General features: G+C 44.2%; 1 protein-coding gene and 1 long non-coding RNA gene across 8 annotated transcripts in view; one reads left to right on the top strand and one right to left on the bottom strand.

The window, feature by feature from the left end:
- The window catches only part of itgb2 (integrin, beta 2), a 146,792-nt gene that overhangs the window by 43,673 nt on the left and 88,348 nt on the right, over positions 1 to 14,771 (top strand). For 4 of the 7 annotated variants that reach the window (XM_069934213.1, XM_069934212.1, XM_069934211.1 and 1 more), the window contains exons 1-4: positions 7,640 to 7,732; positions 7,840 to 7,903; positions 10,393 to 10,487; positions 13,691 to 13,886. In XM_069934213.1, the coding sequence (XP_069790314.1) occupies positions 7,691 to 7,732; positions 7,840 to 7,903; positions 10,393 to 10,487; positions 13,691 to 13,886 (397 nt within the window). In that variant the 5' untranslated portion in view covers positions 7,640 to 7,690. Of the gene's footprint in view, positions 1 to 7,639; positions 7,733 to 7,839; positions 7,904 to 10,392; positions 10,488 to 13,690; positions 13,887 to 14,771 lie in introns of those variants that run through there. The other 3 variants (XM_069934214.1, XM_069934215.1, XM_069934216.1) reach the window with 1 other exon arrangement.
- Positions 117 to 14,771, bottom strand: part of LOC138761671 (uncharacterized) — a 191,642-nt gene continuing 176,987 nt past the window's right edge. Inside the window, exon 5 of the long non-coding RNA XR_011356422.1 lies at positions 117 to 340. This is a non-coding gene — a long non-coding RNA (uncharacterized lncRNA). The remainder of the gene's footprint in view (positions 341 to 14,771) is intronic.

The following is a 14,771-nucleotide window of genomic DNA, read 5'->3' as shown; positions in this document are numbered from 1 at the left end:
GTACCTTGAAGAAACAGAATGAGGTACTGGGCTTCAGATTGATCAATTTATTGACAGGCCACACTGTCATTCCTCTGGCCACTTCAGTTGAGCCAATTACCTTCATGAATTGTATAGACGTAGCATGACTGAGAGCACTCAAAACTGAGAAAGTACAACACACTTTTATTCAGTAAGAATTGCACACATGGTCTTTGAACTGAACTAGGATTTTGGCAGGGATCCAGAGTTTATATCAGGATATGTAGGGGCAGAGTCAGGGGACGAGCCAGTCCTTAGAACGTCACACCAGTAGTGAATTTCCAGTTCACTACATTCACCCCTTCCTTCAGAATGAAGCCTGCAGGTGAAACAGAGAACATAGAATAGTCAAAAAATATTTACAATACTTCCTGATCTTCCTGTGGTTCCAGGACCGCGGGGCATGGGTGATTTGGCTCTTGAGCCACTTCATGAGACGTCTCACCTGAGCCTCTGGTGTTCCCCAGGGAGCTCTGGGTAGGTCCTGACTCCCTTGAGGTGCTGGACCCTCAGGTCCAGTGGGTGTCAGGTCCCTGATCGAGACAGTGACAACCTTGCCATCCGGGTATGCCACATAGGCGTAAATGGGGTTGGCATGGAGTAGGTGCACCTTCTCGATCGGGGGTTGCTTTTGCTCCTCCTCACATGCTTTCCAAGCAGCACTGGTCCTGTAAGCCAAGCTGGGAGAGTGATCCCTAACGTTGACTTTCGAATGAAAACATCAGCTCATGAAGAGTCACATTGGTTGCAGAGCAGAGTTGCGACCTAATGGAGTGGAGCACCATGGATGACATCCTGCCAGTGTGAGTCTGGAAGTCCTTTGGACTGGAGAGCCAATTTTACAGCCTTCCAAACCGTAGCGTTCTCTTTCTCAACCTGTCCGTTCCCCCGGGGGTTATAGCTGGTCGTCCTGCTGGATGCAATGCCCCTTACCAAGAGGAACTGACGTAGCTCCTCTCTCATAAATGATGAACCCCAGTCGCTATGGATATAGCCGGGATACCCAAACAGGATGAAAGTGGAGTTTAAGGCCTTTATAACGGACAGCAATGTCCAGGCAGGGAAATGCAAATGGGAAATGAGAGTACTCGTCAGTAACTGTGAGAAGGTACACGTTCTCGTAGGGGAGGGGTCCCTTGGAATCGACACTGAGTTGTTCAAAGTGCCCAGATGCCTTTATCAGGGGCGCTTTGCTGGGACGGTAGAAGTGTGACTTGCACTCAGCGCAGACCTGGCAGGACTTGATCATTTCCCTGACATCCTCAATTGAGTAGGAAAATTGCATGCCTTGACAAAATGAGCCATTTGAGTGATGCCTGGGTGGTAGAGCTCATTATGCAGTGACTGCAACTGGTCGGTGTGTGCAGAGGCACAGCTTCCTCTGGACAGGGCATTTGGAGGTTCATTGAGGGAACTAGGTCAGCAGACTATATCATAGTTGTAGGTGGAGAATTTGATCCTCCACTGAGCGATTTTATCTTTTTTAATTTGACCACGTTTTGTGTTGTTGATCATAAATGTCACCGATCGCTGGTCTGTGATGAGTGTGAATTTCCTACCCACCAGGTAGCGCCTCCAGTGCCTGATGGCCTCCACAGTGGCTTGAACCTCTTTCTCCATTGATGGGTAATGGAGCTCATGGCCTTGTAGGGTCCTGGAAAACAATACAACCGGCCTACCCGCCTGATTAAGAGTCACAGCTAGGGCTATATCTGAAGCATCACTTTCCACCTGGAAAGGTACATTCTCATCTACCGCATGCATGGTGGCCTTTAAAATGTGGCTTCAGACTTAGCTTCAGCTATCAGTGGGAAGGAAGTGGTTTCTGAGGGACAAACCTTGCCTGGATACTCACTGGGCATAATATAAGAAGAAGCCCAGGCAAAGCTTTCATGGACCTTGGGATTGGGGGTTCTAACAACTTGTCGGGGTTGGGGCCAATGATGCCATTCTCTACCATGTACTCCAAGATGGCTAAGCATTTGGCCCTGAATACACTCTTACTGGTGTTTTAAGTGAGATTCCAGGCCTTAGTTGTGTGGAGGAAATTCTGGAGTTTGGCATCATGGTCCTCCAGAGAGTGGCCACAAATGGTAGCTTTGTCAAGGTAGGGGAAGGTGGCCTTCATCTTAAATTCGTCCACCATTTGGTCTTTCTGTCTTTGGAAGATTGAGACCCCATTTGTGATACTGAAGGGAACCCTCCAGAACTGATAAAGTCTCCCGTTAGCCTCAAAAGCAGTGTAGGGACGATCCTCAGAATGGATTGGCAATTGGTGGTAAGGTTGATGGTCGAATAAACCTTATACTGCGCTATTTCATTCACTATGTCCAAAATACGAGGGAGTGGGTATGCGTCCAGGTGTGTAAAGCAATTAATAGTTTGGCTATAGTCAATTACTAGCTTAGACTTTTCTTCCCCTCTTTACCATAACCACTCGCGCTCTCCATGGGCTGGTTCTCATCAAGCAGTCATTGTGTCTCAGCCTTGATAAATGCCCGGACCTCTGCGCTGTAGCTCCTGCTTTTTGTAGCAATCAGTCTGCAATCGGCACTCAGATTGGGGAACAGATGGGGGGGGGATCTATGTTCAGTGTGGAGAGACAGCAAATGGCATCAGAGTTTTGGGACCTTCCATTCCAAACCGTAATGGGAGGGAGAGGAACAGGATATTCCAGGGTCACATTTTTAAAGGGACACAAGAAGTCAAACCTCAACTGAACCACTGCACACAAATTCTCAAGTACATAGATTCTGAACTTACAGAATTTCCCCTCTTGCAGAGATAAATGAATCATACAATGTTTTTGAATATTTACACACTGCGTGTGGGACGCTAAAAAAAAATAGGATAATTAGAGGGATGCATTTTAAGATTGAATTTTTGGACTGTCTCTGCGTCTATAAAGCTCTCATTTGAGCCAGAGTCAATTAAACACTTCAGTTCATGCCCGTTAACCCACACCTTCATCGTGGAATTGTTCAGTTGGTTTGGTATCTCCTTGTTCAACACCATCGCAGCCAGGTCTCCGGAGATGCCATCATACCCTTCACTGGAGTCGCTCCCCCCTTTCAGATCCTCATGCAGGTAAGATGGTGGGGACCATGAGGTGCAGCAAGATGGCTGCCCTCCCTCCTCATCTGATGAAGATGGTGCTAGTTTTGAAATGTGGCAGGATGGCAGTTGAGGTTTCTTGTGTTGCTGCTCTCACTGGGCAGCCCCACAGGAAGACCACGGCATACAACACTGGCACCGGGAGGCCATGGGGTTGGGTTTTGGGCTTGACTCAGTTGGCCTGTCAGGAATCGCACTCGCATTGGACCTCTCAGCACTCCCCCTCGCCCTGCAGATTTTCACCCAGTGCACCTTTTAGCCACAACCTAAGCAGATGGAGTCTTTAGCAGGACATCGAGTTTTTGGGTGCTGTTGCAAAAGAAGGATCCCTTAATGCCAGAGGCCGCTGCCATCAGGGCTGATGCAGCATGTGGAGCTGCTCTGGGGACCAGATCCTCCTGGAGGTTGCTGCTGCCACCTTCTAAGTTATTAGCTCCCACTTGGGCCATCTCCAGTTACTTTGCCAGCATTACATTGTCAGACAGCATCACGCTGCCTTGCTCTCCAGCATCTGCTGCCTTATGTACTTAGATCAGCACGCCAGCAACAAGAGCGTCCCGGATCTGCTTATCTTCCTGTTCTTGGGCCATGCCGTCCTCATACCCATAGTTCCTCATGAGTGCTCATAGGATGAGGACAAAATCTTCAATGGACTCACCAGGCCCTGCTTCCATGGCAAAAACTGTTGCCTCGCTTGGATGACATTCTGGGGCCTCATGTACCGGCCCTTCAGCTTTTTGACTGCTGCCGCATAAGTCATACAGTCCCCGATGATCAGGAATCTTTTAGGCCTGATGCGGGAGAGATGCACCGACCTCTTGAGCTCATCCATTGAGTAGCCCATTTGTGTGGCCGAAAGGTACATTTGGAAGCCCTCCAACCAGTACGTGAACTCTTCCGGAGCCTCGAGGGACAGATTGGGAGCATCACAGGATTCAATAGATCTTCTATCCTTTAACTTACAGAATAAAATTGTAGCACGACTGAGAACACTCAAGACCAGAGAGAGTACAATATGTTTTTAATCAGTAAGAATAGCACACATGCTCTGTGGACTGAACTGAAGTTCAGGTGGGGATTCCATATTGGAATATGTGGGGGCAGAGTCAGAGGAGGAGCCAGTCCTTAGAACATCATATGATCTGCATTCCACCATGCTGCTCCATGACAAAATTTCTGTGTGTTAGCTTTTGGCTCTTTTTAGTACAGGTACAGCATTCTTCCATTCCCAACTCTTTCAGACAGATCCGGCTGGGGTTTGGCTGCAATGAAAGGTGTTCCCCTGCACATTCAGGCTTATTGCCTCAACTGTGCTACACTCCACATTTCTCATGAATTGACAAATGAAATCTTCAAATAAGAATGCCTCTGCCCAGGATTATGTAGGGGCTTCTGGCAATATAATTGACAAAGGAGAATTTTAACTATACCTTTATGGAATGTAAGTGCTATTGGCAAAGTCAGCATTTACTGTTCATTACAAATTTCCTTTCAAACTTCTCAAACTGCAGCTGCTTTTGTGGTGGAAATACTCATTGTGTTGTCCATTGGAGCTGCATTAATTCAAGGAACAATGTTTTGGAGGGAAATTTGCACGTGGTTTGAAATTGACATTGTTCATTTATCTTTCCAGGTGGTGGAAGGATTAGGTGGTGATGTCCAAGAAATCTTGGCAATTGCTGTTGCCAAGTTCTCATGGCAGCAGAGAAAGTGAAAATTCGAGTAGAATGTAGATGAGAAGGAGATGTTAATTAATCAAGTTGCTTTCTGCATGGAAGTATTGAGTGACACTCATTGAAATGGATGGATTGTATTTCAGCTTCACCCTGGCATGTTCTCTAGGTGGTAGAAAGGCATTGTGTGAGCTGGGGGGCAAGACACTTAGCTGTTAACCTGGTCTTATATGATTTTTATGTGGCTGGCTCTGTTAGCTTTCTCGCCAATGGTCTTTCACAGAAACCAATATTCCTGGGTGGAAATACTTCAGCCTTCTTATTTTTCCCCCTCCCTGCACTGGACTTTTCCAATCTGTTATGCTCCCAGCATCTACCATCTATCTACACTGGTTTGAGTTTAATGATAGAGTGTGGAACATAATGGATTAGTGTATTGGGATTAGTGCACTGACCCCTACCTGGTTGGAGGACACACCAGCTGCCAATCAAGGTTTGGTTCTGCCCCACCCATTAGTACACACCTTGCTGTTGGTTCTATGTTAATTACTTGAACTGGACTCTCCAGCCTGCCTGTACTTGGACATGGATCATTGGCTGTTGTAATTGGATTAACCCTCCTGGCTCTGAGCCATGGGTCCCTGCTAACAAGCTGGGCTGGAACCTCCAGTTCTATAAAGTTGCCATGTGTTCTTTGTTTGTTCTCTTTGCCAGCTTGGGACCACCTTACTTCACTCCAGGCCTAGGGTGCTGGAGAAACTGTTGGTAAGATGTGCACTGTTAAAAGAGTTGGGAGCATTTAATTAGTGTCCCTGTACCATAGAGTTTCCTGCACTGAGTCAAGGGGTGGTGGGCATAGTGATTTTTCCTTGATCATTATCTGTACCAGTTCATTTTGTGTGAGTGTGTGTATTTTCTTCCCATGCTATTTTCCCCACATTCTTTATTAATTGTCCGCTATTTCTTTCCCATGGCTGCTGTAAAGTGTGTGTATTTGTGTGTGTGCGTGCTGCATCAGTTACCATTTCCCACACTTGCCTTCTGTAAGTAAAATCCTTCCCTACCAAAACTGTGTTCAGAGTCCTTGCCTTTGAGACCTACCAAACTTGTTTCCTCACTGACAACCACTAGGATCAACAAATTGGGATCAAATTTCATTTTTCTGCTGTTAGTTGCTTCCAGAGCATCGCCCCAAGGGATCCACTGTTAAACTTTGGTGTTGTTACTTCTTCCTTTCTTGAGTGACTTGAGGTTGATTCCAGGAGTTCTTCCTGTTCTGCTCTCATTGAGCATTGTCATGTTGTTTATTGAAGAAGCTTGCAGGTCATTCCAGGGAATTGCTCAGAATTATGTTGTATTGAATCTGGAGTCAGATGAAGGGTACAGACAGCGAATTCCCTTTCCTCTTATCCAAAGATACATGACCAGTGTTTAACAGTATGTTTTTAAAAATGCCCATTTAAAATCTTACAAATAATACAGGATAATTTTAGATGAGGTTTACCCTCGGTTTTGCAATATGTTAGCTTGAGTGTTTTATTTCAAGCAAATTTGCTCTGCCACATATTCATGACGGGTGGCACTTTGACACCAGTCGCCCCACCTCCATCGGCTCCAGAGGGCACTACAAGGCACCTCCTCATATGAATGGGATGCTGGAGCAACCTTTTAGGGCTGCTGTCTGAAAAGTAAGTTTTAAGTTTTCGATCTGCTCTTGAAGCCAGACTCCAGGCGTAGGCCTGACATGAAATGGCCTCTTGCTTATCTCCCTCCAGCAGCTGTCTCCACCTTCACCTTCCCATTGTAATGTGGTAGTTTGTACTTCACAAGACAACTACTGTAGGAATTTTTATTTCATAGAAAAACTGCAGATGTTGGGAACCAACATATGTGAGAAGCTTCCAGAACAGGTTGAGAAAGAGAATACACTTGGGACCTCGGGGCAGGAGCAGCAGAGAGGGTGGGGGATGAGGGGGGGGGGGGGGCTGTCAGGCTGAGGGATTTGGGTCGCCAGCTAATTGTCATTAGCCCACCCCCTAACAGCAGCTTTTAGGTGGCTGCATTCAGGTGCCTTGGGGGACTACTCAGATGCAGAGATTCTACCTCCTGGAGGAGGTTTTGGTGAGTACTCCTCCGAGCCACATCAGGATCTTTCAGGTAGCCTCCCGACAGCTGCATTTGGGTAGAATATGTGGCTTTACATTGGGGTATTCTGGCTACCTGAAAGAGATGAGGGACACAATGCCCACCAATGCTAGAATCTGACGAGTAAGAAAAGTGGTAATGGGAACCATGAGGGGAGAGGTGAAGGACAGATGGGAAGGGAAATGGGATCTGGAGGTGGATCAGGAGAGAGAGACGTCTGAGAAATGGGAGAAATGCAAGAGAATGCTCTATCAAACACAGCAGAAGGGAAGAAACATTTGCTGAAATGGAAGACCTTGTCTTGAGACCAGATGCACTTGAAATGGGGAAACTGGCATAAAGGGATGGCATTCTTAAGAGACAGGATGTGAAGAGATGAGGTGGAGAGAGATTCAGAAAAGCGAAGTGTATTTGAGAGTGGATGGAAGGGGAAGCAAAGATGAAGAAATCCATGCAAGCACCAATGCAGTCATTGATGTAACAGAGAAAGATTTGTGGTGTGATACCCTTAAAGGTTTTGAATGAAGACTGTTCCACATTTCTTAAGAAGAGACAAGTATAACTGGGACTCAGGGGAGTATCCATCTTTGCAGTAAGAGATAGGAATCAAAGAAGTTGCTCAGGATAAAGCTGTTCTGTAAAGCACATGAGCATTTTAGTGGAGAGGAACTGTTTGGACCTTTCAGAAAATAGCAGAGGTTTTGAAGAACTTCCTGATAGGTGATGAAGCTAAACAAATGGTGGATATCCGTGATGAAGATGAAGCAGGGAATTTGAAGGTGAGAAAATGGTAATGTGCTTGAACTGTAAATGAATATGTAGAGTTAAAATTTAATGTTCAGGTTTAAATGAAAATTATAATTTTTTTTTAATTTTACAATAACAGGAAATGATCAGGTGGTTCCTATTTAAGCTTGTAATAGCCTTGGTGCTGGAAACCGAATGGGCCGGTGAGTAAATGTTAAATTAAATAGTTTTGTAAATCTAATTGATAGAGAAAGGGGAAAATTGGGTTTGTCTGGCCTCTGGCTGCCTGAAAACACTCGATGGACAATTAAATAATATTGAAGTGTGGTTATTTCAGAAATGTTGGAAACAAATAAATAATTTCTTTTTCCATAGAAAATTTACACAAACTGCAGGTTCTCCTCTCAGGGGAAATTAGGATAAACCTTAAGACCATAAGACATAGGAGCAGATATAGGCTATTCAGCCCATCGAGTCTGTGTGGTAGAACACAGTATTGCAGGCATGACCTTGCTGGACTGTGCAGGCTGGTCCACCTTCTGTCCCTATAGCTGCTCCCCATAAGATCCCTAATAAAGACTGATAGCCCTAGTCTCCTCCTTCCATATTTGCCTTGGACATGAGCCAGCAGCATGTAAAGGCATGCCGAGGTTTTCTAGTTAATAAATCCTTTGTCTATTTGCTTTGTTCTACAAATTATTAACCAGATTTTATTTGCCATGAATAAGGCGATTAGAATGGAGAATCTGGAAACTGATCCCATGGAACCAGAGGCCTCCAAGTTTGATATGTGGGTACATTGCTTGAAGGCCTACGTGAGGTGTCACGAGATCACTGCGGACAGTGATAGATAGGATCTGCTCTTTGTAGCGGTGGAGCACACCAGGTAATCTGTGACTGTGAAGAGTATGACAAGGCAATGGCCCTACTACGACAGCAATATGGAGCCCTGATAAATGTCATATATGCCTGCTACCAACTGGTCTCCCAACACCAGGGCCATGGTGAGTCTGTTGATTTGGTAAGGGCCATACAGGGGCTAGGGAAAACCTGTGGGTGTCGGGATATGACTGCAGTGACCTACCAAGAGGAGCACACAAGATGCAACTATTGCAGCGAAGGCAAAGACCCGCGGAAGTATTGCACAGTCTGTAGCACGACCTGGTCAAACTGCTAGAGGAAGGGGCACTACACAAAGGTATGCCGCTCTAAACCCCCTTCTAACAATGCTGCCTGCAGACCACAACCCGCGCCACCATTTTGGGCCAACCCACTTCCAACATCATTTCCAATAGTTGAGAACAGAATGTTGGGAACAGGAGCATGGTGACACTGGGTATCATCACATCCGGCTTCTCTTTCGGACTCCACTTGGGGGCAGCCATCTTCGTGATCTCAAGGGTGGTCATCTTGGCGGCAGCTGTCCCAACTATACAGCAGCAGTGATTTGAACAGTGAGTTGATGTGGGCCTTCATCGAGCTGGATCAGTGCAGGCCACACCAGCTGGGGTGATCAATGATGGACATTGAAGTAAACGGCTACCCCACAGGCTGCCTGTTTGACACACCTGGGAACAGCTCAACATTATTCCCGGACTGTCCCCAGCAAAGTGCAAGGTAGTGCTAGCCTCTAAATCCCTCACCACGGAAATCTGCGGGTGTTGCATCATGACCCTAACCGTGACCCTAAACATTAAACTGCTGGCAATGCCTCACCTCTGCACACCTGTCATACTGGGACTGGTTTTCCAGTGCCAGCTTAAGGGTGTGCTGATGCTGTTTGATGGACCCCCCACCCCCCATGGTCAGTGATAACCAATTCCTTGAGGGCCCGCCCGTCCTCCTGATCGTGTCCAATCACACACCAGAAGGCCGTGCAGGGCACCCGACCTATGATTTGGCTACCCTCTGGATCCCTCCACCTTAAAGAAGGTGATGAAGGTCAAGATATTAATAAGTGTTTACAGCATTGGATTCCGCTATCTTTAGGGATAGCTGAATTTCAAGAGGACATTGAGATTGAGAGAGTTTGAGTGTTACAGCTGAAGCCACAACCAGATCAGAGACCACGTCCAATACTGGTAAAAATTGTGCATTATGAAATGAGAGAGAAAATTCTAGAGTTGGCAGCTAAACAAGCAAAAGAAAGACAGTCACCATAAATTTATAATGGAAATAAGATTTTTTTTTACCCTGATACAAGTTTTGATTTGTTGAAAAAACTCTCCAATTAGATTCCCTTGAAAAGCTTTTTGAAAGGCTTGACAGGGTGTGTGATGTTCTCCTCTTGCCCCTAATTCATATGTTCACATGAATAGTTAGTAATTTCTTCAAAAGTAAATATCGTATTTGATAGATCTTTTATGGATCTAGGATGGTTGTCAACAGCAATGGTGAAGATATTAGAGGGTGTTAATTATGTGTTCAGCATAATAAAGAGGAGAGTCGGGGAGCATGGCTGAAAGGAATGATACTATTACATGATCTGACCCCTGACCTTGCTTCAGTTACACATTTTAAATGGTCCTGAGCATTGGTTTGATTGCAATCTCAAGGAAGATGAATAACTTGTTCTTTTACCGTAAATGTAGACATATACTTATGTAGCTATATTGTGACAATCATCTTATTTCCAAATAGAGTTTTTGTAAATGTGGTCAGCTGCAATAGAAACTGATTTTTTTTTTGTCAGAATCATCAAAGTCCAAATGCAATCCCACAAAAGCAGAAGCAACCTGCAAGGAATGCATCAATTTAGGACCAGGTTGTGCCTGGTGCAAAACAGTGGTAAGTCTCTGTAATATATTAGAACGGTTTTCAATGTATAGTACAGCATACCTATTTGAAAGTACAGGTGTCGAACTTTTGGTCTGGGATCATCGGGACTGAATACTTGCAATTGTTCGGAATCTTCCAGATTTCAGAATCATTTTGATTTTGGTCCCTTTAAACAAATGCCTCGCTCCTAGTCCCTGCCGTCCATTATCCTTCATCCCCCTCCTGCCTCTGGTTGTCCGTCCATCAGCCCACACCCCCCCCAGGGCCAGCTGCTTGGAGCTGATGGCCAAGCGGGTCAGAAGGCCAGACACGAGGTGAGCTGCAGGAGGAGTGGGCTGCCAGGGCAGTGGAGCCGAGCACTGGTGGCTTTCAGGCACTTCAACAGCCTGTTAGGCTAGCCTTCAGGCACATTCTGACAGCACAGTGCTGTCCTTCTACTCACCCCCCATCTAACTCCCAATGTGGCAGCAGGAGTGGAGTATTATCGAGCATGGTGATGGATCAATGTGGGAGGATTGGCCGTCTTTGTTACCCATAATCTCCCATGGTTCCAGCTGCATTGGGAAATATAGGTAAGGAAGATGGCCATTGCTCCCGCAATGAGCCAGGTGCTGCCTGCTTCCCTCCCGCTGGGGGCCGAGAGAGTCATCTTTCCTCTGAAGGTAAGAGAGGGTGCCCACAGGGGTGACAGGGATTGGGGGGAGGGTCTCCCTTTGAAAACGGAGAAGTTATTATGGGAAATTAATGTTACTTATGTGTAATATCATCTATCAAAAAAAGTGCCAGTTTTTGGAGGTTGCTGGTGTTTGGAATCCCAGAGAAAAGGTTAGGTACCTGTACATTAAAGTTTACCAGTGGCAAAAAAAATGTTACAGAAAATAGGGCAATCTGAATTTTTATCATTTCTAAGAATAGTACATGGTTTTATGTTATGCATTTGATTATGAGGGAGAAAAATAAGAGGAGTTATCTTTGGCTAGCATGTATTTCATATGACTGACATTTCAAATAATTGTAGAGAATTGAAAATTCTAGTCTTGCTAAATTTCACTAGCACATAGCTAGAATTCAAACCTGTCACTGGAACAACAACTGAAGTGTCAAATAAAGTTAATGCAATCTATTTATAGACTAACACCGTTATTTTACCATTAATTGCTTAAGCTTTACTTGTCTTCTCAAGAACTTTAGACTGAGCAAACCAGTTGAGAAATGTAGTCAACAATCAAATAACTCACAGGAAAAGCATCAGTAACTGGCTTCAGCCAAAAGTACAGAGTGGACAATTGATTCCAGCCTCTTCCCATGATCACCATAATAATAAATGGCACTGATCACAAACTCCCTTCACTCCATATGCAGATGAGTACTCAGGAGACACAGAGATGTAACGTGCCTTGGGCTTTAAAAGCATTCTAAATATATAGTGCTTAAGATCTATTTAGCAGAACTCAACACACTTTTGCTGTCTAGCCACAAGACATTTTCCAGCCCAGTGAAAAGTCATTCAGACTGTCTCTTGATCAAAACTCTGCTGTTGTTGATATAACACTGTCATGGCAGCACCATCTCAATAAGCTCTGTGCCAGTTAAATAGTCGAGTCCACCACCTGGCAATAAATACAGACTCACCAGGTTGCTGATGGGAGGTACATCAGGAAATTGGAAAGCTTCTGCCTTACTGCTCTAGAACTATTGGTTTCAAATGAACTTGTCTCCAAAATAAATGAAAGGCGTAAAGTTGAGGCCATTATACAGCTCCTAGGCTTACCAGTTGTGCAAAACTGTAACAACATGACATCTCATTTCAAAGCAATGGACCTCTCTGACTTTTATGACTGTGGAGTCCAATTCTGTACCGATTCTGCTTTCTCTTGTGGTCACACTAATACGCAGCAGCAGGTGAAATCAACACACGGAGTCAAACAGGGCTCGGTTGAACTCTTTTCTGTTTGAATCAGCATGCGCCTAAGTGCCCGCTCCCAGCAACCCCTGCGCCTTGCGGGGCGGAAGTCATCTCAGCTTTTGGGCCAAGTTCTGCCCCATGCTCGGAACCCTCCCGGTTCCCGCTGGCTGCGGATTCGCCCATGACTGCTGGAGTTGGTTCATTTGCCTCATGGGCAAACCACCACACTCTTCTTATTAATTTTATCATTTTGCCCTCTCTTAATTTTTTATTTCTGCAAATAATTTGTCACTGATTTTACTGTTCTAACTGTTAAAATGTGGTTCAGACTCTGTCTGCCTCAGTAAAATTTCTTAGCCTAATTACTTAGGAGTCATAATTTCTTGCCCTGTTCACACAGACACACAATTGCCTGTAAAGAAAGCATCCTCTGCTTTGTAATTATAACAAGTTTGACCTTTTAATTTGTGTTGAATCTGAATAAAGCCAAAAGGAAAAGCAAAATACTTGCCTTCTCATTCTTAGTACAATCAACAGTTGGAGAGAATTAGGCAGCAAGTTAAGCTATTTATACAGACATTGTAGATCGATAGTTGTTTCTGAACCAAATTTAGCTCCATATATCATCTGAGTTCCCAAGACTTTGTGTTCCATCATGTGATTTCCATCATCATATATTCAAAATATGCCATTTGGCGTCAATTTTTCTTTAATATAAATGCCTTTCAAAAACTTTGAGCTGTATCCCCACTGAGAAAGGTCTTCTTTTGTGGATTTGATTAGATAGTTCCACAGGAGGAAAATTTGGCATCTGCCAAAAAGGAAAACATCTTTTGCAAAGTAATCCAGAAATTCAATAATTGTTTTTGTTGTAGTGTGATGAAGTGCTTGTTTTGATGGAGTGTAAGACAATTAGCATAATTAAAATCAAAAGCAGTTTAAATACTTTTATAATGGATATTGATTTAAGATGTGTGTCTGGTTCTCACAAACTACAATTATGTTTCCCAAATGTTATTTTTAATGAGATTTGCACCCTCAATGCTGAAAACTGTGGGAGTATGGAAGACAGTAAAATCTGATTATTGGCATGTCTGGCATGAAGCTTAATTCCACTATTTAAATATAGACATTATTGAAAGCCATATTAGAAAATGAATGGGTTTTGTCTTTAAATCTGTTCTTGTTTCCTTAGACTGTACATGTGGTTCATCATATAATCTGTCATGTGTACACATTTTCATTTCCTTTTCTCTTTGAATATTCATACATTTTATTTGTTTTTAATTGATCCTTCCTAATGCAGAACTTTACAAAGGCTGGAGAACCAAATTCCGCACGGTGTGATTCTGAGCAACTGCTCAAGAATAGAGGTTGCAAAGAGACAGATATAATTAAACCTGAAAATGTGATGAAAGTGGATCTGAATCGCCCACTTGGAAGTCAGGGAAAAATCGTGACACAGATAAAGCCCCAAAAAATTCAACTAGTTCTTCGACGAGGTAAACACCCAGGATACTTTTTTTGAATATCATATTTATGATTTTCCATACTTAAACTCAAACATTTATCAACATTATTCGTGTCAATGTTAACAGTATCAACACTGACTACAGTTTACATTTATCAGTTTTATACAAAGTTTTCTGCACAGTTCAAGCCCTTTTCATCTCCCTCCCTCTCCATCCCCCACACTTAACACTTAACTAACTACAATTACACACAACATTTAAGACACTCACAACAAAGGTATAAGACATATATCAGAGTTTTATGGGTTTGTCACGACACAGTGGCCAGTGTTTTCTTCTCTTGACTTTTTCTGGTTGGGATGGGATGGAACCCCTGCCATCCCATCCTCGCACCACCAATTGAGGGATAGACGGGGAAGGAGGATGGCAAGGCATGATGGTCTACACTATAATCGTGTTCCTATGGAATTTAAGTATGGTTGTGTGATAGTACAGACCTATCACCAATGTATATAGTTACAGTATCTAGAGTATGTAATGACTGTGCTTACAGCGATTGGCTGAGAGCTTAGCCACACCTACTGTCTGGGCCTTAAAGGGTTGTGTCCCTAGCCAGGTCGGATCATTCTGGACTGGTCTGCCACCTGTGAAGAGCTCCTATCTTTTGCTAATAAAAGCCTTGGTTTGGATCAACAAGTCTTTGGTTCTTTCAACGAGCTCTACAATTTTATTAGCAAAAAGAATTTTTTTTAAAAAGGGATGGAGCGTCTGACTCGGCCAGAAAAACTTGACATCGACCCACAGTCAGCTACAGTCTTCAAAGCCTTTAAGTTCTGGCTGTTGAACTTTGAAAACTTCCTAAGGCTCATTGAGGTGGAGGAGGATAACCAGCGTCTAACAGCATTGCTGTCTATG

The sequence above is a fragment of the Narcine bancroftii genome, chromosome 4 (assembly GCF_036971445.1).
Source record: "Narcine bancroftii isolate sNarBan1 chromosome 4, sNarBan1.hap1, whole genome shotgun sequence".
Taxonomy (NCBI): Eukaryota; Metazoa; Chordata; class Chondrichthyes; order Torpediniformes; family Narcinidae; genus Narcine; species Narcine bancroftii.
This window is presented reverse-complemented; position numbering and strand designations above follow the sequence as displayed.